Source organism: Alligator mississippiensis, chromosome 10, assembly GCF_030867095.1.
Source record: "Alligator mississippiensis isolate rAllMis1 chromosome 10, rAllMis1, whole genome shotgun sequence".
Classification (NCBI taxonomy): Eukaryota; Metazoa; Chordata; order Crocodylia; family Alligatoridae; genus Alligator; species Alligator mississippiensis.
The window spans coordinates 52,623,709-52,651,408 of NC_081833.1; the positions used below are offsets into that span (position 1 = coordinate 52,623,709).

The 27,700-nt window shown below is 40.0% G+C and overlaps 1 protein-coding gene across 4 annotated transcripts in view; it reads left to right on the top strand.

Moving 5' to 3' along the window:
* ZNF423 (zinc finger protein 423) overlaps window positions 1–27,700 on the top strand; it is a 320,869-nt gene that overhangs the window by 63,158 nt on the left and 230,011 nt on the right. For 3 of the 4 annotated variants that reach the window (XM_059713801.1, XM_019497484.2, XM_019497479.2), the window contains exon 2: window positions 7,819–7,878. The exons of the other annotated variant lie outside the window; for it this stretch is intronic. In XM_059713801.1, coding sequence (XP_059569784.1) covers window positions 7,819–7,878 — 60 coding nt within the window. The remainder of the gene's footprint in view (window positions 1–7,818; window positions 7,879–27,700) is intronic. 4 annotated transcript variants of the gene reach the window in all.

Sequence of the window (27,700 nt, forward strand, 5' to 3'; positions counted from 1 at the left end):
TTCACTGTCAAAAATGGGTTTTGTTTCCAGATGCTCCTTCCAACTAGAAAGAAAGAAGACAATTTATGTCTAATGCTAGGTAGCAAAAGGCAGTGCAGGCATGCAAGAGGTCTAGCAAGCAGACCTGGCAGCAGTAGGGTATCTAAGCAGTTGTTTTGGAGTGGGTTAAATGGGTCAAATTACTGGTGCAAAACATTGCTGGTTGTCTAATTTGGAGACTTTTTTTATCCCTCTGCATGTAACTGCTGAACTGGCAGGTGGATTTACCTGTAGGGTAAGGCAAACTGAAAAACTAGATAAATTCAGAAGAATATTTTAGGGTTGTTGGTTGTAGCTGTGTTGGTCTAAGGACATAGGCAGGAAAGGTTCTTTGGATAGATATCTTTCATTAGGCCAACTTTAATAGTTGTTTAAAAATGTTCTTTGCAAGCTTTTGGGCACAAACACCCTTCTTCAGGCATAGGGAGAGTCTGACTCAGAGCTGTTGTTTCAGTCTCTCTGAGGACTGAGAAAATATCACATCCTTTTTCAATAGGGCCAGGTAGTGAACCATTAAAGGCATTTAAACCCCTTGTGTTGTGTGGTCCTGCTGGACCAACCAGCTGGAAACTGATTTCTTTTTGGTCTTGTTATCATGCTAAGCTCTGATTGCCCTCAGTGGCAATTAATGACTTAAATGAAAACTGATGATACTCAGTATTTCACAGGATCGGGACCAGTGTAAGGAATTTTATGTTGAAGCAATTCTGTATCAGTCTGTTGGTCACTACATGGCAGTGGAGTGAGTGCCATTGGACCACTGCTTGCATATTGGTTTGGAGGCTTATGATTTCATCTGATCCCTTTCTAAAGACAATCTGTCAATGGGGAGGACCTGTAGGTGATTAGCACAGGATATAGAAGCTCATGGCACTCAAGAATTTGAGACGGATGCTAAAAGCAGCAAACAAAAATAAAGAGGACACGAGAATCACTGGAGCTTCAGAGAAGGGGTGATGACTTGAACCTAAGAATTCCCATATCTAGGTATGGGAAAATATGCAATTATTGTATGAGTCGACTTATAAAAAATGGCCTTGGATTGGAAAGCTTCTTCAGAGGTAAATATCTGGATCTTGTCTCATACATTACAGGCTAATATACAACCAGTATCAATCATGTGTTTAGTGGCTTACATGTGAGAATATATGCTAATTTAAGCAAACAAAATCAACCAAACCAACTATCTAAACACTATCCTGGGCATTTTTGCACTCCTTGGTTGTTTTTACGTGCGCTCTGAGGGTGTGTGGAGGGAGGGAGGACTTTAATTAGAATGGCTTTCAGATCCGTTCTAATTAAAGCACCTGGAACATCTCATGTATCAGCATCCTCGTGCTTCAAAATGGTGGCTGGGGTGTTTTATCTAAAGCTTATAGAATGAGCTTTATTTTAAAGCATCCTGCTGCCATTTTGAAGTGTGGGCATGCTGAAACATAAGATACAGAGCTTGGTCAATTAATTGAATCTGCTCTGACATACTGTAATTACAGCACATTGGAGCAGCCTCCCGACTTATGTACAGGCAACCCTTTAGATTATTTCATCTTCATTGGCTTCAGATAAATTATTCATATGAAACAAAATGGCCATGGTATTTTACATCACCCATACCAAACATTACTTTTTACAGTGGTCCGAACTCAAGAAAGTTTCCTTCTTCATGTATGAACTTAAAATTGAACATGTGCTTAAATGCCTTCCAAAACGGAGGCCAGTAATAATTGTTTTTGTCATTGTGTTTTGATACTTAGAATATGATAGCATGTTTATGCTAGAGAAAATATTAATGCAGTCCTCCTAAGTCAGTAGTTCTCCTCGTCCTCCCCACTTTAAGTCTGTATAACAGGATAAGGAGTATGCATATATGATCTGAGCTACTAAAGGGCTGTTGCTCATTCATAAGGTTTGATTGCATCTGGAAATCAACATTTGGTTCAGAAGTGTCTTCGTTTGATAAGGTTAAGTTCTTTCCTGGGAGTGATAAAGTGTTAAATAAGCACTGTGACTATGAATAGAGTTCAGGTAATGGTGCGCCCATAAATAGATTTTCAGATTCACAGGGGAATGTATACTGATTTTTTTTTAGAAGTTTCTTTGAGCACTGAGAACCAAAATGCTTGAGTCTCCAGTACCAGTGACCTAGCAATTAAATAAATATCTTCTGAGAACATCTGAGATAAGCTGGCAAAATGTAAATATTTGGATTTGTATAAGGAGCAACTTGTTGAAGTGTAACTTTTGCCCAAAATTCCCAGCTGTGTTCCATGGAGAGGAGGGGCCTCAGGGATCTGGTTGTGGCCCCTTGAATCAGAGCAGCCTGTCTCCACTGAGGAAATCAGAGCAGAAGGGAGACTTCCCCAAAAGGAACTGGCACAAGGCCCACTTATGCCAGCAGAGAATTAGGTGTAGCAGAGTTCAGCCCTGTCCCTTTGCCTGCATTCCACAGCTTGTCCAGGACATGCCCCCCCTTTTTATCTTTACGTCAGATGGAGGGAACAGCTGGCATACGGAGGAGCTGTGCCTCTTATGTAGAATTCTTCACTTGTGCAGCACAAAGTGGCCTTAGTAAACTGGAGAATGTGGCCCTTTCAGTTGATCAGAGGAGGATTTTCTGCATATGCCTGGCCAAGGCCATTTTCATAGCTGTTTGTATGAAACTCATTCAAAGGCATTTTCTATTCAGGTGTTTCAATTTTATAGTGGCTTCCCAGACAAACTTCATAAAAGGGACACTGTCATTATAGAAATTATACTGTTCTGCAAAAGTCTTGTACTGCCATAGTTACCAGTAACACCCAAGATGAATACACCTGAAGGGTTAAACTAAAGGAAGTTTTTGTTTCCAATTGATTTATTTAATTAATTGGAATATGTTCTGGGTATACAATCTGTCACCCTCTCGCCTGTGCAGTCAGTCAGTTTCTACTGCTGTTTGTGTGATTCATTCACATAGCAACAGAAGAGACAAACTTTGAATGGTATCAAAATATAGTTGTAAGGCCTGCCACAAACTCAGGGAAGGGTTTATTCATTTGAAACTACTACTTGCAATGAACTCAACCTGGGATTTGAAAATTGTGCATCACTACCAATAAGGTACTGCACTTGGAACTTAACTGACATTTTTGCTAATGATGCATGAAGTTTGTTCTCCTCTAGCATTTAGCTTACTCTCCTTTAGCTATATTGGCTCAGAATTACTAATAGGAGTGATTTTTTTAAAAACTTCTAAATAGTGATTTAGTGTAAGAGATCAGGCATGTGAGTAGAAATGGAGAAACTTTTCTCAATAAACTTTTCTGGTTATAGCCATAGTTCTGTTGTCCATCCTTGAGACACCAAGATCATTTAAGGCATCTCAAATTGAGAAAAAAATCTTTAGTTGCTAATTGAAATCTTGTCTTTTCTCCCTAAATGTCCCTTCTTTTTCCTTTAATATTTCCAGGCTCTACAATGTTTCAGGTACTTACACAACTTTTGGTCAGGTATCAGTGGTTGAGCAGTGACTGCATCCTGCTAGGGATGAACAGTAATAGTGTATATTTTTGTTTGCATTACTCGAGTGATTAAATAGTACATGTGGAAGTGTCTAGTCCTTGGCTTTGGCTAATTATGATTTTGCTCATTGCATCTCAGAAAACACATTTTCCTGTTAATGATAATGACAACTTTTCTGCTAAGGATTTTTTTTCATTTTTACCACCAGAGCATGCAGCAAATGTGAAATACTTTATTAAGTTCATCTTGACAATCTTAAAACAGGTACAACTTTTACAGTGAAGTATCTCTATTTACAGTTTGGTGTAATTCAGAGGCATTTGTGACAACCTTTAATATATGAACCAGTCAGCCATCTGCACAACATACTTAGTGGATATTTCTAATATACTATATAACATTCACCAATGTACTCTTCAGTATTTACGTTCTTTTGGCCAAGTGAGATCTCTGCAGATCCCTTATATTGTAGAGTAGCATATTTTGAAAGTGACCATGGCAGACTGTATCCCATCCTGCACTCTTTATATGCTACTGTTATTCAAATAAAAATATTAACTTTTTACAAAAAAATAAATTACTAAAATGTAACACTACTGGTTTAAGATACAAACTAGAAAAAGTTAAATGGGCTTCAAAGACTATGGAAAATACTTAAAGTAGTAACATAACATGTAAGTGCAAACAGAAACCAACTAAAGATCTCCCTAACTAAAAGTATTATGCTATTTTTTTTCCTGGTTCACTGCCATCAGTGGTAAGCTCAGCAATCAAACCTGTGGCCTGACCTGCTATTTGCTTCTTGGCAGTGACAGCTGATCTGTTAAACAAAATATTTAACCTGTAGTCCACCCACTGGATATTCTGTGGACTTCACCATCACCCCAACCAAAGCTACCATGCAGATTGCCTTAACCCACAGGGCAAATTTCTTGAGTGTGTGCTCCACATTTCTAATTCAAATCAATGAGAGGCACATGCACCAAAAGGCAAATTTTAGCCTTCGGTGTTCAAGTATTAAAGTTTAGTTTAAGACGTGAGCATTCATCTCTTGATTTGAAATTTTTATGCTTGACTATTTGTTGTCATGGCTCAGGTTAAAAATGTTTATTGAATATTTTGTCCTTACATAATGATTTATATCTAGCAATTTAGAAAGGCCAGTGAGTAAAATCTTATAACAGCTGTCTGAGGAAATTATTATTCCTATTTCGGGGAGAGGGGAAGTGAAGCACAGGTTGGTTAGATAACTTCTTGCCTAAAGTTATGCTAAAAGCCTATAGCAATCCTGGGAAATAACCTGCTTTCCCAACTCTTATTTCTGTGCTGTAACCTCTTGTCTGCTTTTCCTTTCTTAAATGCCACAGTTCATGCCACAAATTATGAATAAAGCAGATAGTTAAATAGTAGAGACTTGCTAAGAGTCCTGGCATGCCAGATAAATAGTGTTATTTTTAATATTCCATGTAGCATTTTGTCTCGTCCTTGGTTTGTCATCCCTTGGTGCTTGATTAATATAGAGTGCAATTTTTGCAAACAAAAGGGCATATGAATAACCAGAGTGTTTGCAGGATCAGGTTTACTGCAATTTCTTTGGGCAAAGGACCTGTCTTTCTAATTGTCCGTTAGGCCTCATGCATTCTTGTGGTGCTGCAGAAATAGTAACAATAATTCCTATAGTAAGAATCCCATTTAAGGGAAGTAGACTAGCCATGCTAGCCTTTCTGTTGCACTGTCTATCTATAGTGTTCCTGCATCCACAGCAAGCACCCATTTCAAACAGTGTGATGTGATCTGGTGTCTTTTTTTTCTTATTGCCCCTGCCAGTTGCCTTATTGTTGAAGAGGCCAATTTGAACTCCTGTTTGGCTGGATAAAGAAAACCCGTTCAGTTGCACAGTAGTCAAATATAACAATACCTCTTAGAGGGGGTTTGCTATTACTTTTTCTCATCGTTGATTCTATAAAAGATAGTGTTTGTTCAAAAAATAAATAAATAAAAAAGCAAAAAGAAAGGAAAAATAAAGGGTGAGCAATAGCTTCATGAAAATACTTTTATATCTAAGCTAGCAAGGCTATTTGCCTATTGACTCCCTTGTTGTATGAAGTTGTAGCAACATAAACTATGTGATGCAATTGCCTAAATGTGTAGGGAGGAACATGAAATCATGACAGTAATAATATACAATGAATTGAAGTGCTGTCATGTTCAGATATATATTCTCCCTCCTTCTTCCACTCAGTGGGGAGCAAAACGAATTAATGCCAACAGTGGCTGTCTTAAACCTTTGCCCTCATTTAAGGGATTCTTAAAAGTGCAGTTTTGTTGCACTGTTGAAATCAAGTGACCTACAACTCAAGGATTATAGCAGTCTCCAGTGCTTAACCAAAATGAGAACTGGTCTGTTGCTAAAATTACAAATGACCAGCAATACTTCTGTGTATTTCTTCTTCTTTAACCATTTCTAAATTTAAAACTTTAACAACTTTTTAACAAACATTGATTTTTCTCTCTTACCAGCTTTTAGAAACCTACATAATTTCTGGGGAAAAAAAAATCCATTACTTAATACCTATCTTTCTTGAACAAGACATTGCTACGTAAGCAAGCTCAGCTGATATTGGAAGAAGAAAACATCCTCCTCAAAGTATATGTAATTTTAATGTTAACAGATATGTTTGTCTAAGAGCTGAATAAATTAGTAAAATTATGCCCAGAATTTTCCTGTTACTTGTAATACTTGTCACAAAAATTAAACAAGCTGGTGATAAAAGAGACAGAATGGTGGGTGAATGCTTTACAAGAAAGAACGTTTTTGGCCCAATCCTCTGTCAGAGAGAGTTTTGGCCTTGACTCTAAAACTTTCAGTTTTATATTTTTTTTTGTTTTGCACCTTTTAAATATATTTTGTGAAAATTGTTTTATGCTAATGTAGACCTGTTTAAAATAATATAATTAATTTTAAAGAAATGGCATCAATAGAAGGGCCAAATTGTGATCATGGTGAATAGCAAAATTGTATAATAGCACTACTGTATTTGTGGCTGTCTGGAATGTGTGATAGCTGCTAGAACTGCACATAAAATTTCAGCACCTCCAAACACTACCTATATGATTATCTTTTCATCTCTAAATTTCTTTTTAACACTAATTTCTATCAACTTGATAGATCAGCATCAAGGATATTAGGGCTCTTGAGTAAAAAAAAAAAAAAAATGAGGCTACCTCCTAATAAAAATTGAATCAAAGGATTGTAAATAAAGCTGAAAGCCTGGATGTATAATTCCTGTTGTAGACAGTGGAGGCGGTATGTGTGAGTTTACAGCAGTGTATTGACACCATTTGCAGAATCTTGTGGAACCATATTTTTAGATAAAGTGAGATTTGGATAAGATGACTTAAGAGTGTTCAATAATGATTTATACTGGACTACACAACACCATTATTTAATTATTTCTGAGTGGGGAATTAAGATATTCTTTTATATATGACTACAAAGGAAGATATTAACAGTCTCTGCATCTATAGCTTTCAAATACATATAGTTTGACAGTAGTAAAATTAGTTTGGATTTTAGTGGGAGCAGGATTATTAGGCCCTTAGTTGTCAGCTTGTCTTTATGCTGTTTCTAAAGGCAGAAGGACAAATACAATTTTAACATTCAAACAAAAATAAGTTATGTGTAGTTTTTCACCAAGTGCAGTACCAGGAGCATGTTTCTTCAAAGTGCTGAAACCTCTCTCTGCCAGTTTGCATATGGTTGTCATGCTATAAATAAAAATAAATATTTGTGACTCAACTATTAAAAATATAGCTGCACATTATAAATTGTGTTTTGTGTCTTATTTTTTTGGAAAAATACCTTTTTTGTGTTGTCTAAATATGTTGGGTAACATTGTCTTATAGAATGGTTCTTTGGAGTGACATGGTAAGGTCACATTTTCAAAAGCAGCCTCTGTATTTGCACCAGCAGTTTTGCATGTGTCTTTTTTTTTGTTTGCCACAGCCCCCTATACTTGGATGCACAGTATAAATTATTGGTTAAATCTATTAAATTTGCATGAGTAAATATAGTTTTTTTTTAAGCTGGGAAAATATTGCAGCACAAATTTAGTACCCTTGTTGAAAATGAGAAAGCAAAAAAATTAGTAAAATGATCATCAGAAACAAGATTTTATGGAGAATATTTTATTTTTTAATGCATAGTGGACTTAATTACCTCACTTGTTCTTTCCAAATCTTTTTTTAGAAATCACAATTGTATTTTATTTCTTTCAGTTGAAGAGGGTGAATCTTCAGATTTTGCTTTGAACTGGGACTCATCAGTGACTCAATCAGGTAAATGTTTTAGGTTCTTCTGATTGCAAAGGCTGCTAGAAAGCTGCTAGGCTTTTTATAGGAACTGTATTTTGTGTCACATTCCTGTCTCAAATCCAAGACTACCCACTGCAACACAATTTTTATATCAGTTCCATATGGTCAATAAAATCTATTACATACAGAGACTAATATACTCTTATCCTCTAGAGAGCCATTCTTTCTTCTTGTGGGCACAGTGAAATGGGCTGTGATTTCTTTAGTATAACTGCTTTGAAGTTTCCTGCAATGGGCACTGTTGCACATTCATTCCAATCTAATTACATAAAAGCTACTTTAATAGGAATTTTAAACTTCAATTTCAATTGGAATGTGTGTATTTCTCTCCTTGGAAGAAATTGCAAAGCAATATCAGACCTTGTGAATATGTTTGGTATATCAGTAGTTTAGAAAGATCTAACGTCTTAACCAGTCTTTGTATGTTTGAAAGTCTGTATACTAAATATGTGTCTAGGACCTGTTAATTTATATTATACTGAACAGTTGAATGAAATGGGCTCAAAAACTAAATTGAATTAAGGAAGTTTGGCTGTGTTTGGGTAATGTATACTGACAACGCTATATACTTCAAGATAATGTTAGAATAGTTTGATTGTAAGGTGAAGGGGCAATTGTTTATCCAGACTGATGCTCTCCCTCTACTCTGTATTGTGCTATTTTTAATACATATTTTATGTATTTTACATATAATATATGTGGAATTCTCAGAACATAACAACAAAAAATAACTTTACAAATACCCTTTAGAAACACATTATATTTTATTAGAAGTAACACACAAGAATTAGGAATATAGATAGGAAATGAACTCTGAAATGAGAATAAACAGTGTAAGTAAATCCCCCATCCACTATAGATTCTATAAAAATAATTGAGAAATAGTTTACAGGAATTTTTCTCACTGGGCTCAGAACCTGGCTTATCTTTAAGGCAAACTGTTTTTGTTTTGGTATATTGTGGTGTATCATTTTATACAAAACACTGTATGTTGTTCTGGGTACATCTTCTCTACTATGGCTGTTTGGAGAGATTTGTGTTTTCACTATTCTTTGATAGCGAATATTGCTGCTGCTGAAAACCCCTGACTGTGATGCAGAAGGCCCCTTTGTGCCTGGAGCTAACAGTGCATGAAAAGAGCACTCTCAGTCTCTCTTGCTTGACCTTAGTCTCAAGCAGCAGTGGAGTGGAGTAACCAATGTTATCTATCAGAAATCTTGAATTATATTAAATTTAACACAAGGTTGAAGTGCAAGAAAAGAGTCTCTCCACTTCAAGGGGTGTTCATTTAGTTCTCTTGGATGGTGTTAGTGAATATACTGCAGGTGTAAGGGAGATCCTGTGAAAGAACTTTCCCAAATTAGTAAATTCCTCATTCATAGCTATCATTGAAATACTAGGCAACAGTTTATCCTGTTACTACTGGAAAATTAATCTCTTGTTTAAGACCCTTAGACCTGGGTAATCATGTATGTTACAAATGTGTGTTTACATGTATTATGTCTGTTTATATGGCATCTAAGGAAACGTTGATTGGCAGATATTTCTTTAAACACAGTTAGCAGAAGTTAGTTTTAATCTTATGTGCTTCTAAAGCTCTATTGGATAGGGTAAAATACACGGGGCAGTAGGCTGCCGCCTAAATAGCAACACAGGAAAAAAAGCATAAAAAGCCATAATATATAGTGGTGTAATACTGTGGAGTTACTCACTCTTGTGTGGTGTGCCTCCAAAGCTATATTCAGTAACTGAAACCAGTCTTTCAGTCCCAGTGTGCAAGACTTTCATTATGTTCTTTTATGATCTTCCTGTTTGCATTAGCTTCAGTAGTGTGATATAGAACCTCAATAAACAGGGAGAAAATCATGTTTCAACTTCTCATTTCGTGCCCACATTTCCCAAGCTCAAGTCAACAGCATTCCTTATCTCCCCTAAAAAAAAAAAGTTCCTAAACTAGACTTGTTAACTGTGAACATTGCCAGAGGCTTTAAATTGACACCTTCTTTATCTTTCTTTTCATGTTTATATGTATTTGTATGTCTGTGTATGTGCAGACATTCATTGTGTGACTTATTCTGTTGTGACTTGTGTTCCTCTTTCTTCTACTGAAGCTTTTTAGATCCACAGTGAAATTTTTGATGAGACAGAAGTGTCGGTCAGGGGTTTTAAGGCAGGACCATCTCTAGCTTACCCATTCTAGATGAGTATTTGTCTATAAGAATAGATTAGTCTATTCTTAAACTTTAGGAAGAGCCCTCACCAGGCATAGTATCTGAAACATCAAAACACACTTTAACTTGCCACTGGTAAAGCAGGGGGACAAGCACTCTCAAAGTCCTGCCACTGCAAACACAGGGGGTAGTTTTGTTCAAAATACACTTGAGCCTAAAAGTGCTTTTGTTGGTATAGCATATCTTGCTTCCAGACGGTAAGGTTTACTGGTAAAGCACTTTTTTGTTGTTATTGCTGGTATAAGTTTATACTGGGAGGTTTTTCCAGGATTGCTATGTCAGCAAACTTTTCCTTGTAAAGATAGGACTTATTTAGCATCCAACCTCTTTCAACTGAATTTGCACAGAAAATAGATTTTTTTCAGAATAAATCATAATTTATAAAAATATCATTGTTAATTTACCACAAATCTTAGGAGTGGTGTTTCCAAAGCTATAACCACTCAATTAGAGTTGTGTTTTCATCCTTTTCTAAAAGTTTATTTTCCAAAGCATTTTTGTGTCATCAGCTATCTGAACTCCAGCTAACCCAATTTCTCAGCTATGCCATATGCTGGATGTGTCCCCTGAAGTGTGACTGGAGTTCCAGTTGTATTCAAGCTCTGAAGAAGTGGGACTGGTGTTCAGTTGAGGGCTGCAGAGTTTACAAGCTCCAGTCCTGTGGAGTTTATGATCTCTCCAGGGTAGGTGATGCAGAGCCAGTCAGCTTTCCACAACCGTAACAGCCAGCTCAGCGGGTTTAAAGAATCAGTATGTAGACTTCAGTGCCTCCTGGACTGGCTTTCCTAATTATATAGTTTGGTAATTTGTAAATTGAAAATATTTTGGAAAGATTGAACTAGAAATCCTCTTGAATTGTAGCTTTCAAAGTATCACAATACTAGAACTTTACTAAAATGACTAAGATTTTAAACAATTAGCACATTGTTGTCAAGCTTTCTGTGTAGAGCTTGGAGGATGCTTACAAATCATTGATTTGTAAGAGTTATTTAATGCAACAACATGTGGAGACTTACCAATGTGCATCTTGTCAATGGAAGTCAAGTGGCCGCATTGTTCTGTGTCCCACTGATTACTTACCACAAGGATTTAGCCTTCTAATGCAGCTAGGTGTCTATCTTTTATGTAAGATTTTACTTTCTAAAGGCTGGAAATTAGAAGCCCTTCTTTCAAGTTAGCTACCCAGTACTAATCAAGCCTCTGAAGGTCAAAGATTTTACAGAAGTTCAGTCCTTCTTGCACTATTCATGGGGAATCTCTTTAAAAAGGACTTGTAATTGTTTTATAAATAACATTATTGTCATAATTTAAAGGCTGCATGCACCAACTTAGAGAATATATAATGAGGCAGAGGCTGCTCTGATGATATGGAAAATAATCTCTTTGTGTCAGCCTGTGATCTAGCAAAAGGAATATATATATTTTCTTGCTCCTAATTTTTCTATAAACATTTTTGGTCTTCATTTAAAAAAGCAACAACAAAAACCTCCTTCTCTCTTTCTTCATCTTTGGGGCTTAACTTTCTGTTAAGGAAGAGATCAGTAATGTTTTGTTGTTTAATAGACAGATATGTTTTGTGTCCCAGAGGAAAAGCACAGTTCAGTACTCATTCACCCTGCTTTCCCCTGTTAACAGCAATTGCCACGCTTGCAAGCTTGTACTGCCGCTCCCACATCTAATACAGAAAGCATCTTGGAGAGTAGGTCGGGCTGGGCTTCCAGTGGGAGGACAGAGAAGCATCAAGAGCTCTGGCTCTAAAAGGGTTTTCTGCTTCTTTTAAGCCAAGAGGAAAATAAGATTTAATATTTGTCTGGCTATCCCATTGCTTTGCAGTACTGCATTGCTGTTATAATATATCACTAGAGCATTATCTCGAGGAGCAACAAGGGACATTTTAAAGAAGTAAAAGTCTTACTAAATATATAGAGAATTTAAGGCATTTTTAAAGACTTATGAAAAGCATTTTTATACAGGGGTTTACTGGGAAGTTTCTTGTTAGCCAGACCTGAAGGGCTTGGGGATTTGAACAAAATTGTCTGGGGCAAGCGAAATAAGATTCTGTGTTTTCCCTAGAAACTGAGTGAACCTAGAAGGCTGGACTTTTCTGTCTTTTCCTGGGAGTAGCTCTAGATTGTCCTTTTGTTATCTTTATACAAAGGTAGGCTTAAATACCCTAGAGGTTATGACACAAACTTAGACAGTGGGAACCATAAAATTCTCATCCAGTAGCACTTTGAATTTTTGGAATAGACATGCATTATAACTCAGTGTGTAATATGAATTTGGGATTCATACAGAATTCTTTTGTTTCAGCACACCATTCCAGCTGTGTCAAAAGAGTAAGTTAGTATTTAGAAATATTGTCAGGATCCTTCCTCATGATATACATCAATTTCAATAGAAGACCTTAAGTTGCAGAATTGTGGCTATGCAGTTATAACATTCATGCCTTGCTATATTATTTGAGTGTTCACCTACTTAAGTGTTATAGTTGAATGTGTGCGTCAAGGTTTAAATTACGTTTCCACCTCATTTAATTTGTTTCACTTGAGTGATTTTCCCTGTCCCCACCCCAATCCTTTCAAATCACCTGACCTGTCTCTCTGGGGGTTTGAAGCAACCTACAGATCTTCCTGATCCTATGGAACTTAGGCAGCAGCTAGGCCTAGTTTCCAAGCCATGTCCCCATGCAGAAGCTTGGACTCCTACTCTCTCCTTCTTTTGGAAGGAGTGGATGCACTTGGGAGTGGATCCAGAAGTGATGCAGTGGCACGGTCACACTCCTATTTTGGACCACACTGCAGGAGCAGCAGCTGGAGACTCTTTTTGAGCCCCCAAGTCAGGTAAGAACTACCCTCCTCCCTGGACTTGGCATCCCCTCCCTTCTCCTCTGTGTCCAGCTGAATATCACTTCCCTTCTCTCCTCCACTTTTGCTTCCCCCAGCTGACCTGGGGGAGGGGTAACTTCCAGAGCTGCTCCTGTCCCACCTGAGATGGGCTCAGCTGGGGACAGCAGGGGAAGTCTCACAGACTTCATTATATCAGAAGGAGGGTTGTACTTTGCAGTAAGAGAGTAGAAAGCTTCATGTGTAGAGCAAGCTGCTCTGTTATAGTGATGGCTGAAGGTAGGGTGTTAGGCCTCCTCTTTCTGTCCTTGGGCCATGCATAGCTCTGCTGGCAGTTATTCAGAACAGGCTTATGGTATTTTGCCAGGAACAGAACTACCACCATGTGTTGGTTTTGTACACTGTGCCACTTCCTTTTACAAGTGCACATTTTTAAAGTTTCTCCTTTAAAAAAAGAGAGTAAAAGTAGTAGCTTTTTGTTTGAGACCAACCACAACATATAAGATGATGGTCACTCCTTTTGGTCTCTGCAGCCCTGTGCAGTGCCTCCCACCTAGGTTAATTTGTAGCTTGTATTTCAGAAGAGTCCCATGACTTCATTACTTGGTTCTAACAGGGCTGTCAGGTACTTTAATGGACACTTTTTATGTTCCATTATTCTTTTAGTTCTACACCCTCTTTTTGTCTTCCTTAAGCCAAACATTGCTGTATTCCTTCCTGCTGTGCCAACGCTGCAGCCCCAGAAACTGGCACAAGAAGGAAGGGAGAGTTCCCACTTTTATATAGAAAGTCATAGAGGCTTGGGTCACAAGCCAATGGGCCACAGGGAGGGAACTGGTAAAATATAGAGAAACATCAGCACTGTGTAACACACTCAGGACCTTAATTACTCCCCCCCCCCCCCCCACACACACTCTCTGAGGTGTCCCCAAACAAGTCTTTAGTTTCTAGAGTGCTCAAACAGCAGCCAGTGGCTGTCCCCAAATCCGAGTCAAGCTCTTTCACTCCGCAGTCCTGGCTGACCGAGCCACAGAGATCTCCAGCTCCACTGTGACTCCTCTGGCTAGGGATGACCAGGTTCCATGTGTATGCCACTCTCTCCCTCCTACTCCAGTTTCAAGTTTCCTTTTCCTTTTTCCCTTGCCCCCCACTCCTGGGGTTTTCTGGGAGTTGTATTCCAAATTAACATTCAGCACAGCTCTGTAAACTGCCCCCTGGTTCCTTCTGCTGTTATATGCATTACATTCACATTATATCCCCCCCCCTCCCTCCCCACACACACACACCTTTAACTGGATGTGCCCCCGCATCCTACTAAGTTATACCACATAGTCCCTAAACCACCTGGGTGGTCTCCACTCACTGTGTGATCTACCAAGGGAGTCAGGGGTGTGGACCCTCACTGGCTGTGGTAGGATTTGCATATCCCTTGTTGTACCCAGCCTTGGTACTACCCCAAATACTTGTTCATCCTCATTATCTTCATTTCCATCAGGCCATGGATCCCACCTTATATTTCTTGATCCGGAAGCATCCTTTGGCAGCACCCTATTGGACGTATTGGGGGGTTGTATTGGGGAGGGTTCTGTTGTGAAGCCTCTGCCAATGTCTTGGCTGCTGATGCAACAGTCCCTCTAGCTCTTTTGTCAGGCCAGGGTTTCTGTCCTGTGAACATACACAGAGTTTTATCCGATTATAGTGTACTACAGGTGTTTGTCCAACTGGCTTGATTGTCAGCTCCTATAACACCTTAGACAATTTCCTGATGACTGTATACGAGCCACTGAACTTCTTACATAGCTCTTGGCACTGACCCCAACTCCTGGTTTGGTTCTATACCCACGCCAGCTCTCCTGGTTCATACACCTATCTAGTAACCCTGAGGTTATAATACTCTTTTTGCCTTTGTGTGGCTACAGCCTGATGTCTCTTAACAGCTTGGCTAACTCACCGTGGGTATTCTGCCATCTTTGTGACATATTTAGATGGATTGTTAAATTATTCTGATATATTTACTCTAGAAACAACATCAACACGTAGGAAATCTCCTGTCCAAACAACATCATATATGGCATATATCCCACAGAAGACTATACAATGCTCCAGTAGGCCATTATGACATGAGGGAGTATCTTATCCCACTCCACCTGATTGTTTTTGATCAGGGAGGAGTGTTTCAACCAGAGCAAATCCATCAGATTGGGGATGATAAGGTGTGGTGTGGGTTTTGTTGATTTCCAGATGGTCACATCCTGGATGAAATAGCTGAGATTCAAAATTTCATCCCTGTTCAGTGTGCAGTCATCAAGGTACATGGTGGTAGTACACAAAGCTCTCAACAGACGTGTTTGCCATACTCTGAGCCTTCTGATCAGGGAAAGAGTATGCTTCTGCCCACTTGGCAAAATAGTCAGTCACTACGAAAACATACTGATTTCTACATGGTGTAATGGGTGTGGGGCCCAGGATATCCATTGCTATCCTTTCCAGGGGTCTTCCAGACTGCATGGAGACCATAGGGGCCCTAGGAATACTCTTCAGTCCCTTTTGGGCACCACACCCCTTACATGACCAACACCAGTCCTTAACATATTTTCTCCAGCCTAACTAGAAATACCAAGGCTGGATCTTATGAGAGATCGTCTCCAAATATCCCCCAGTATTGGAAGCAGTAGGTATGAGCTTGCAGAATTTTTGGTATTTCCTTCTCTGGTACCACTATTTGAATAAGCTTGGGTTTGCCCCCTAGTTCCTCCTGCTGTTACATGCATTACATTCACATTTCACTACCTTGCGCCCAGGAATTGTTACATCTGAGCCATTCTAATGGACTAAGTGTTCTCCAAGAAACAGAAATACTTATGAACTTTATTAAAGGAGCATGGAGCATGGTGAAACCCCATGCTGACCTTGGATTTAATCAGGCCCCACTTTTGCCTTAGTTTTCCTTCTTTCCTAGGAAGACACAGTGTGAGTGTTTATCAGTAGCTTGCCACTCTTAGGAGAGTGGCTTATTTACATAAAGCTCAAAGCAACGCAAATCTTCCCCCTGACTTTCTAGCTGGCTCCCCACCAAGTACAGAGAGCTCTTTCTCCTGACACTGCTGAGGGTCTCCTCCTAGAAGATTCCTGCTCCCTTTAGGTCTGTCTCTCAGGTCTTTATTTCTGTCCCTTAAGGTGTATTTTATGTGCTCCTCCTGTGTTCTTGTTGCAAAAAAGGCCAGTTGGGCTGTATTAATTATTTGCCTCACTTGCAAATCAAGGGAAATGATTCACTGTTCTATTCATCACTGATGAAGCCTTACCTGGAGTACTGCATTCAATTTTGGGCCCCTCACGTCAAGACCGGGGTGGATAAACTAGAGTCTATCAGAGAGTGACAAAAATGAGTAGAAGCCTGGGAAACATAATTTATTAGGATAGGCTGAAAGAACTAGGGTTATTTAGTTTGGGAAAAGATGACTTGTGTTGGGGGCGGGGGGGGGCGGGGAGAAGGGACGGGATACGGATTTGATAAGTCTTTAAGGGCACTTTTACATGTGCTCCAGGAATGGGGGGCAAGGCGATGCTTTAATTAGAGCAGGTCTGAGAGCCACTTTAATTAAAGCACCACAGTGTCTTGTGTATCAGCATTCCCGCACTTCAAAATGGCAGCAGGGGCACTTGAACTAAAGCTTGTTTGGTAATTACCATGTTCCAGCAGACTCAATTAATTGAGTCTGCTCTGCTGTGCTGTAATTGCAGCATGTTGAAACAGCCTCTGTGCTCGTGTACAGGCAATCTAAATGCGTAAAGGGTGGTTATATGGAGGATGGAGATACTTACTTCTCTATAAGTTCAGGGGACAGGCCAAGGAGTCATGACCTTAAATTGCAACAAGGGAATTCTAGGTTAAGCACTGGAACAAGCTGTGCACACAGGTGCTGTGGAATCTCTATTTTTGGACATTTTTAAGAACAGGCTTGACAGACACTTGACTGGGTTGATTTAGTCAGGGTTGATCTTACTCTGAACAGAGGGTTGATCTAGATGACCAACTAAGGTCTCTTCAAACCCTACTATTCTGTGATTCTATGTGGATCCTAGATTTACTTTCTCTATGGTCTTGTCTTGACTGAACTCACGGCGCCCCTACAACCCACAGCAAAATTGGTTTTTCTTCACAGTGTTCCTGTGACCCTTGCCTTCATTTTTTCCATGTGGTAGGTGGTGGCACAGGTGAGGCTGAATTTCATCTCTTCCTCCTTTCCTCCCTTAGAGGGCCTCATCACCTGGTAATATGAAAATACCTTAAAAAATTTTTTTTTGAAGCGTGAAAGGTATTATCCTATTTAAGTGTTGGAATGAAAATCTGTCACTTGGATGTGTGTTCTTCATATCAGAGCACTTCTAAGGTAAGTTGAGAGAACATTAAAAGCTTTTATCTTTCAGCAGCACCCTTATTGAGGCACTTCAAACTAAGAAATCCCTATTTAAAAGGGTGATTCATTAGTGAATCAGGACTATAAGATTCTGGGCTAAAATTTAACCTGAGGAATTGTTACATTTGAGACAGTCTAACATGCTAAGTGTTCTCCAAGAAACAGAAAGACTCGTGAACTTTATTAATGGAGCATGGAACACAGTGAACCCTGCACTGACCTTGGATTTCAAGGCCCTTGATTATATAGATGAAAGACTTTCTTTTTAATATGCCAAATAAGTTTGATCTTGACTTGCAAATCAGAAAGACAGATTAATTCTGTATTTATTTAAAGAAAACAAGGATTTTGTTTTTAAAAATTGTTTTGCTTGTGGCATCCATCTCACTAGAATGAATACAATTTTAAGCCCTTTGGGATTCTTTATTAGAGTATGTGCAGCACCTGGTGCTTTGGAGTCCAAGATATTTGTGTAATGCAAATAAATAATAAAAATTACAATAAATTGGAGAGAGTATAACCAGCAGTCTCAGAAGTCTTGATAGTTCCAACTAGTTGCTTTGAATAAGGGGAGAGCTCAAATAAATAGAAATAAAAATAAACCAACTAAAGCTTTTAAGAATGACTGGTTGGATTCTGTTCTCTTAGAGATGAAATTCAAGATGGTGGCTGTAAAATGACAGAGTCCCTAAACATGCTATAATTTCCTGTGGTTGGTTTATCCAAAACAATGATCTCTTTAGCTGGCAGCACTGCTATACGAGAGACTCAAGAATACATACCATTATGTGGCTGATGGGCCAAATTTGCTGCCAGTGGAAGGAGTGCCATTCCATTGGAGTCAGCATGTCAGAAGACTGGGCCACATGGGAGAACTGTGTTTTGAGGATGGCTAGCTTTATTTGCTAGGCAGTCCTTGCAAAAATGGAAGAAAAATGAAACTGCTGGAGAATCCTCCTCCTGGTCAGATTCAAACACTGCTTATACCAAACCTTTTTGAATTCTTAGTGTAAATCTTAACTGTGGGAACTTTGTGGTTGGTTGGTGGTTGCTTTGAGTAGGCTCCAAAGAGACCAGGTGCATGATTTGACTGGATTTCAAGATTTTGGGGCCTAATTGTTCCCTGGATATCTATGGTGCTGATCCACCCCTCCCATGCCTAAAGGGGCCTCAGATGCCTTTGTAACATTAGTTACTTTTTACCCAACTATCATTGAAACAACATTTAAAAAACACTCTAAGAGGAAAACCTTGCAAAACTTTCCTTCTCCTTTTGTTATGTGCTTTCCCCTTAGAGGACCTGAACAGTTCTCTCAGTCTGGAAGCTGAATCTTATACCCAACCATGTTTACTCGCCAGAGTTGTTATTCTCCCTTCCTTCTTCTGACCACACTGAATATGTTAAGAGGATTAGCTTTAAGAATTGGCTTGGTTCACTTGGGGACTAATAGCATTTTTTCCCAGAGTTTATTTTGCTTTTGCTAAGAGTTTCTTATTATGGCTTAGGTGTAGTAATAGTTATGCATTCTTGGATGAGGAAATATTCTAATTCATTTTTTATGGCTATTTGTTTCTTGAGCCTTTTATTTTACATGTATTTTATTGTTTTTAAAACAAAGATAATCATGATACTACTTCTCTATCTCACAGGGCTGGTTTGAGTCTAAACATTTGAAAAATCGTGAGGCGCTCAGTTCAGTAATGGGGGCCATGTAAACATCAGAGATAAAATATAGTATTTTGAGACAAGTATAATCTAAAAAGAGGCAATTAAAAAAATGATAAACCTTTACCATCTCACTGCAGCTGTAGAGGCTCCTGAGGAAACTTTGTTTTTGTCTGTAAAGGAGATTACTTCCTGTGAATGAATTTTATTTCATATCCCGACAAGCCCGGCAGAAATCGGAATGTTTCTTTGAACAACTAAGTTGTTAGCTGGAGTGACAGAAGATCCCGTGGGCTCCGTGTTCTGTTCGACTGACATCCTGTGGCCGTATCACCTTAAGGAAAAGGAGAACTATAAAAAATTAAATTCCTCCAGAAGCAGTTCCTTCAGAACCCATTGCTCTGTACTGTATAGTACTGCTTTGACACACACATCTGTCATGGAAAGAGACATTACCCTATAAATCTGTTCAGATGTCTCTGGTGGTGCGATGCTATAGGTGTTCTCATTTTGTTTAGGGAGGGAATCTCCTACAGGAAGAAACAATTTTCTGATGTGCGCACAGCATGTGTGTAAGTATTTAAATTAGAAGCACACACCTGTGTGAGTATTATGGCATTATCTAGAAAATACTTATTATTAAAAATGTTAATTGGGAAGATTATAGCTACAGCATTCAGGAGGAAAATTAGTTTCCTGGGGTAGAAAAGGTAGGAAATAAAGGCTCATTTAAAAGTTAGATATTGAGGTGTTCCCCCTTTTCCTAACCTAACTCCTCCTAGGCCCCCAACAATTTTTTAAAAGTTAAATCTGCTTATGTAAAGTTAAAGAACTGCGGTGGACTGTTAATGCTGTCAGGCCCCTCATGCAGTTTCCCTAAAACGGATCAGCAATGATCAGCAGCCGTGCAGACTCCTGGTGGTAAACAGATTAAAATATGCAGTTAAGTCAGGGAAGGATTGGGGCACTGACACACAGTATAAATGCACTCCATTGACTTGCAGACCTCTTACTCACAGAGAGATCTGCCATTCTGCCATTTATGTATTATCTAAGTCTGAGACTAGATCCAACCTACTATATCTCAGTGAGGGCTTTGAGTTAAACTCATCTGAAGTTGAGTTGTCATAGTGGGTGTGTGCCAGCATCACTATTGTTTAACTGTAATGTGATGTTACCATTATGGTTCGTTGTCAGAGGCATGATATAAAATCTACCATCCAAACTGAAACACCATACACATAAACTCAGCCTACCAGTTAATTATTTCACCCTCTTTGGGATTAATCCCTTTTTGGAGTAATGCCACTCTCATGTTGAGTTTTTTTCACTGTTCTAAATGTATTTGTAAATCAGCTTTGCTAAGAAAGCAGGCCACATTCATATGAGGTGGACAGTGAGTTCAGGATACTGTGACATCCTTTATTCTGAACTTTAAGCCGGGCTGTCTTTGTGCAGGTATTCTTAAGACTCCAGCTGCTGTTTTCCTAGTTCTGTTGGGCAAAGAAACACTATCAATTCAACAGCAAAGTAAGTTCTTGCTTGTATGGTTTGCAACACACCAATACTCACATTGCTGAAATCTGTATATTATCTGGTGGAGTGAAGGTCTTCTGCCTTTACCTTTTAATTCCCTTGCTCTGAATGGGCTTTCATTCATAATCTTCCTAGTTTCCTATCCCTTTCAGGGGTGGGCTCACCAAACCTCAGCATCCTGGGTTTTCTTTTCCTGGTTCACAATCGGCTCTCTGGCTAGGATACTGCTCCCTCAACATATTTGTTAAGGGGAGTTGCCAGATAACAAGAAGAGACATTGCCTCCTAATCTCTTCTATATGGATTGCAGTTAGTTTCTGTGATTTTTCTTTTTATGCTACTTTGTTACTTTCCTGCTGCACAAGCAATGGGGTGAACTTAGGTGAATTTTTTCTGTGTTTTTAAATCAAAATTAGATCTACTGTTTAGAATGGCCCAAGGGGGTATAACTAGCAGTAATGGGATGAAATAAAGCAAAGGAAATCTTAGGCTGACTATCAGGGAACATTTCCCAATAGAGAGATCTAACAGACCGTGGGATAATCTCGCATCACTTAGGTCATTTTCAAACTGGAGTGGACAAAGCACTTAAAAATACACTGTAGGAACAGACTTGTATTGGCAGTTGGATGGATAAAATTACCTAATAGGTCTTTCTCATCTCTAATTTATCTGATTCTACAGTGGTCTGGATTTGCTAACCTCCTGTGGATTTTGTGACAGAAGCAGACTGGATGACCTGGCAAATTATGCTTTCTAGAAGTTATTTTAGTAAATCATTTTATGAAGAGATCTCAAAGCACTTTACAAACATTAATTAAACCTCACTGCTCCTAATAGAAAGTATATCTCTGTCCCACACCTGTATCTGTTTCTTTGTACCCCCGTACTGTCCAATACTAAAACAGCCCTCCTTGTATAACTCTATACCCCATTCTCAAAACCTGTTATCTTTTCCTCTTTGAAGAGGCAATACAAAAGCTCTACCCCTAACACTGAACTCCTACTGTGCCTCTTTAGAACTGCATCATGCTTCAGCTATTCTTTTATGTAGGCACTTATGGCATCATGTCTGGTGCCTCTCCCAGACTGATCCCACAACATACTGAGTGAAGTTTTTGCTTACTACATTGTTTGAAGGGGTTCTTGCTTTTGGATTGGTAGGTGCTGTTTGTCCTGTTTGTCTTAAGTAGATTCTGTAGGGCAGTGGCTTTTCCAGTTACAGATGTTGGCTGCCAGGAGTCAGAGAAGAACCCAGGAGGACTAGATCAACAGAGCTATGAATCTTCAGGAGGCAGATGCAGTGGTTTTTACATTTGTGCAATTAAAAAGCCGTAGGGATAAAAAATAAGCAAGCCTATAATGGAGCAATCTCTTCAGCCTTTGCAGAATTTTCTGACTTGGACTTGCTGAATACTGCAAGGCAATTTTTTACATGTAGTTGTAACTAGTAGCTAAGTTTCCAGACTGGATGTAAAAGAGGAATAACAGAACATAGGAAATTGGTCTGGTGTTTTCAGAGGGGAAAAGATCAATAAAAATTAATGCCACAGTGGATGATTTATAGTTGAGATTAAGGGAAATCACACTAGTCATGAGAGTGGGAATTTTAAACAAAAGATTGAAAAAAAAAAAGAAACATAAGTGGAATAAACAGAAGCCACTGAATTCCATTTTTTCAGTCCCTCTGCAGTGGGTGAGCCACATGGAACTCACAATTTGGAACCCAAACAATCTTTGCTTATTCAGTACAGATTGCTAGAATCTGTTGGAAGGGACCTCTAATGCAGCGCTTCCCAGACTTTTCCTCAGCGTGATCCTATTTATGATCCCATTTCCTCAGCATGACCCCATTTTGTCAGCATGGCCCTTCACTCCTGACCTGCAGCCCCCCATGACCCTAGGTACTCCTCACTCCCCACCCACAGTCCCCCACCCAGTGCTAACTCTGTGCCCCTTTTGCTCACTATGATGCAGGTCCAGCTGTGGCTGTCGCCCCTTCTTCCTCCCCCTCCCTTGCTGCTTTGAGGTGCTGAGCATCTTTGATATGCTGGTTCCCTGTCCGTGCCCATGCCATTTCCCCCCACTATGGACCCACAGCCCCTGGCTCTGCAGGTGCCCCTGCCCAACCCGCTGTCTCCTGCTCCCAGTCCACCAGTATATGAGGAAGGGAGGGCTTGTGTGGGGAATGGGGTGGGTGTGTGTATGGAATGGGGGGTGTTGGCCTGCCCCCCCATGTCATCTGTACTCCCCAGCCCCCCCGGCACATGGCCTGTCCCAACCCCCTGCCCCAGTGCATTGCTTGTGTCCCCCTCCCTCCCCTACCCCCATAGACTTACTTGAAGGGAGCTGCAGGAGGTGCTGTCCACCACTTCCTGGCTGCCACGTGCATGTGCACATGCATGTTGTGCCCCCAACATCCCACTCCCCCTAAAGCAGCTCCTTGCAGGCTGGAACTCTGCCAGCCTGCAGGGGGAAACCTGCTGTTTCCCATGTTTTTCTGTTAAAGGAGAATATTCATGTTTTTCTGTGTTTTCCCATGGCAAACCAAACAGAAACAGGGATGCCCCTGTTTATCAGCCTGTGACAGGGGGCCAACTTGGGCAATCTGCCCAGTCTTGCCTGCCACAATTTGTTGTTCCATAAACCGGTGTAAAATTTGGGAGGCTGCCCATTTTAATGCTCCGATACCAGGAGGCTCTGTTCATGGCTCTGTACCGTCCCTACACCGTGTCCCATGACTCGCAGATGGCATCCAGATTATTACTATTCCTCTGGTTTAAGGCCGGGCCAAACTCAGTCCTATGTTGAGACTGTATCACTCTGCCCTTCGCTGGGCCACATGCATACCACCCCCTTCTCACTGGGGCCTCTTTCACTCTGCCCACTCTCACTGGGCCTCTTGTATACCACCTGTCACTGGGCCACTCTCTACCTACCCTGCTCCCTTGAGTAGCCATCTCTCTGGCGGTACCCCATGCAGCCCTTCGGGTCGCTCAAGCTTCCATACTCTACATGGCTCCGACCTTACCTCACATAGGGCTGACTCTGCCCCTAGCCCCTCACTGGGCAACTTTCCACATTAACATACTCATGGGGGTTGACCCATGCGCCTCTTCAGGCTGCCTCTACAGCCCTACTCAGCACTCCACCTCCCCCCCAGTACAGCCCTTCAGGTCACCCCTGTAACCCTACTCTGCACCTTGCTTATGCACAGTCCTTCAGGTTGCAGTGATGCACCCTACTTTGTGTGGGCCCAACTTGCACTACTACCTGCCTCTGGGGCCACACTCCTGCCCTCTCTCTGGGCCATGCTACTGCCCCCTCACTGGGGCCTCTGGGGTCTTACACACCTGTGGGGCTCAGGTGTCTGCAGATGTGCCTGGCCCCTGTGTCTGTCCCTAAGTCTGAGTAACCCACCAGGATGTGGGGGCTGGGGTTTTAAGGCACCCGTTCCTACATTTCACTGGGGAGGCACCTGGCCTGGCATTTGTGAGGAGCTCCCCTGCCATGGGTAGCCCCACCAGACCATCCTTCTTCAGCAGGGTGCAGTTTTGAGTCATACCCAGGACCAGGAGCCTCCTGCCATCCCTGCAGCTCCTGCCCTTGCATCCAAGGATGTTCCGAGCAGCAGCTCAGCCAGGTGTTGCTCTTTTGGCTGCCAGCAGCAGACTGCTGACTCAGCCCTGAGAGCCTGGATCTAAAACAGAGGCCTCGTCAAGGCTGGCCCACACCTGCCGGCTGCCTGCTCTCAGCCTTAAAGTGGCAGGCACCAAAAGTGCCCTGTCATGCACCCATTAATAGTATTAGTTTTACTAATGATGCTGTACTTCTTGCAGTATAAGAATATGTAAATATAAGGCATCGCTTCCCCCCCAAAATTTTACAGTACAAAATATAGACAACTAAGACAAGACATGTTGAGACAACTCAGAGTTACTCTATTGTTCTGATTATGACCGTGTGTCCTCCTCCTTTTGTATCTGCAGTATTTTTGTTCATACAATGAAAACACCAGGGTAGAAGTTATTTCAGTGAAGTTTTTATTTTAGTCTTTTTAATACACTTAACTCTTCATATCCTCTTCTTGGTTATTTGATTCTGTGGGATTTATAAGGACAATAGCAGTTCATGATGTTTATCTGGAATCTTTGACTTATATTAATGGAAAAAGCTGTTCTTCCTCAAATTGAAACTGAAAATGTGGTGTTGATTTAGATGCAGGAAAAATATGGTAGGTGCAACCATAGCTAATTTCCTTCTTTGTTTTAAAACTTAAATAAAATGACTCAATTACCACAAATTGAAGTTACCTCTATATTTTTGTCATTTGATATCTGAGAAAACCTTTGAAATATTGGCTGCCAAAGATCCTGATCCCACTATCTAAATAGCGATCTGGTCTCATCTCATGTGTGCAGGGGTGTGTGTGTGTGTTTTGAGTGGGAAAACTTTAATGGGGACATTTAAAATGAGATATGAGATGCCTTATGTCTGTCACTGAGTGTCCCTTTTGTCTAGGGACAGAAATTACACACAAACTGGTATAAGTGATCGAAAGCCAGTTCAAATCTGTAACACAAGAGAAGTTCAGTGCTCATAAAACACCTTCAAAATGGCTAGAACTGGTTTAAGAAAAAAACAGAATGGATGCAGTATTAGACTTAACTGATTTAGGTTAAATAGGTTTATTGAACTTCTGTCCCAGATCCCCTCCAGATTTGAGTTAACTCTGAGTTCCCCAGCATCCTAGGATGCTCTGTATCTCCCCCACAAACCTCTCCCCCTTGCAGGGTGGGCAGGCTAGCTTTGGCCCAAGCTGTCTGCTCCAGCCAAGCAGGGAGGTGGGCTCTAGAGCCCCACAGCTTCAGTCCTGGGCCACTGCAGGCATGTATGTGTCTTCATTTCTGGAATCAAAAGTGAGTGTCTGTTCACTTGCTTATTGGTTCAATCAATGCAGCATAGACTAACCTATGAAGATTAAATTGATTCAACTTTGGACTTTTGAAAGTCTGTACTTAGCCTTTAAGGATGAATGGCAACGCAGAGGAAGGTTTGAAAGACCAATACAGAAACCTAACAGTGGATTGGAATATGGATGACTGAGATGTTCAGCTCACCTCTCTGTAGATATTTTGAATGATTGTGACTCATGCTTTCTCTGGTGCCTACCTATCTTCAGCAAAGCCATTGTGATTTCTTGGTTCCAGAAGAACCAAAGTGCTGCTTTATTAAAAAAGAAGTGTGAAGAATGTAAGCCATATTCCTAGTTCCAAAAAAAGTTAGTAAAATTTTAACTAGGAAAAGGATTAAACTGTGTTTCAGCTTCTGGCTCTCCCATTCCATTTCATCATTCTGCAGCTCTGGAAGTCTATATAGCCAGTCCTCAACTTACAATGTTTTGAGTTACAATGTTTCACACTTACAACATTTATAAATTGACACCCTGTTTCAACTATTTGATGCCAGTTTTGACTTTACAACGCTTGATCCACCGTGACGCCATACCAGTGAACAAGTTCGCTGCATCATCCATCTCCCTAGAGAACATCCTTGGACATTTTCTTTAAGAAAGCAGACAAGACTCCAGAAAAACCTGCAGCCGAGACTCCTGAGAAGACTCCAGCCAAGAGCCCTTCAGAAAGTCCAACCAAGAGCCCTTCAGAAAGTACAGCAAAGTCACCTCCAATAAGTCCTTCCAAATCAATACGATTGCTATTTACAATATAAATACATTAATGTAATATTACTCATCTATAACTGATTGAGTACAAAATTCTGGGGTATTTTTGGTGAAAACAGGGTATCAGGCCTTGGTTCAGGAACCAATCCCCCATTTATAACATTGTTTCCTATGGGAAAATTGGTTCTGAGTTACGTTTCAACTTAAGATGCAGTTTTCAGGAACCAATTGTATTGTAAGTCCGAGGACTGCCTGTATAGTGCTGATGGAAGGCAAAATGTGGCAACAAATAATTTATCTTTCAGATGTAATCATTCATCCAGTTTGTGACGAAACTGTCTGCTTTATTTGCATGTTTTATTAGTCATGCCTCTTTTCAAGAACATGTGTCATTCAGATGGTTTTGGCATTTATAAGTTATTAGACAGTAAATACAGAACAGAGAAATGGAAAAGCACATACTTTGCTTGCAAACACTGTCTGTAAATCTTTGACAAGATCAAGCCTCTAATTAAATTATCTGGTTTATGGACTATTCTTTTTAAAGATCTGCTCAGCTATGTTATAATTATTAACTAATATCCCCACCAAATCAGAAGTACCAAATAACCAATTTATTTACAGCCATACAGTATGTTTAAAAATATTTTAGTGAGTTGTGAAGCCTGTTATGTTAATTACCTGTTGGCACATTGTAATTGGTATAATTATTTGTGAGTAAAATGATATAGGAGACCTACTACTTCATACTTTTTGTACTATTTACTTGTTGGTGATCGACTAAATCTCGCACTTAAGAGTTTTGCTGCTCATATTTGAAGTTTAAATCTGATGGCTTTGCTTTATAGGTTTGATTTTTAACCTTGAATAATGCATGTCTAAAACCTTTATTAAAAAAAGAATACAAATCATAGATGAAAATATATACTGCTTGACTAGGGAGAACATATACAACCCTACAGACAGTTTTTCTATAGTCCAGCTGTGAAAGAGCCCTCAGCACAAATTGCTTGCCTATTGCATCCTACAGTCACTGTGAGGAAGTGGGCCAAAAGCTCCTCCATATGGGATTAAAGGCATGTGTAATGGATTAAAGATCAGAAATGTTAATTAAGAAATGGTCTTTTCTAATAAGGTGCCTTGAAGGGCATGGTACCAAAAAACGAAGAAATAGCTCATTTTAGCAACTGCTATTGTATGAATGAAACTAGAGTGCATGGGCAATGGAAGTACAAATATAAGCCTCATTTTAAGGACATTTCCTTTGAAAGGAATAAATTCTTTAGCAGATAAATATAGAAAAACAGAAGTCTAAATGACACTGAAGCTGAATGGTACTGAACAGTGTGAAGATTTAGAAATGTATTTCAGTTTTGTATTTTCTTAAATTCTCTGGGCAGTTTG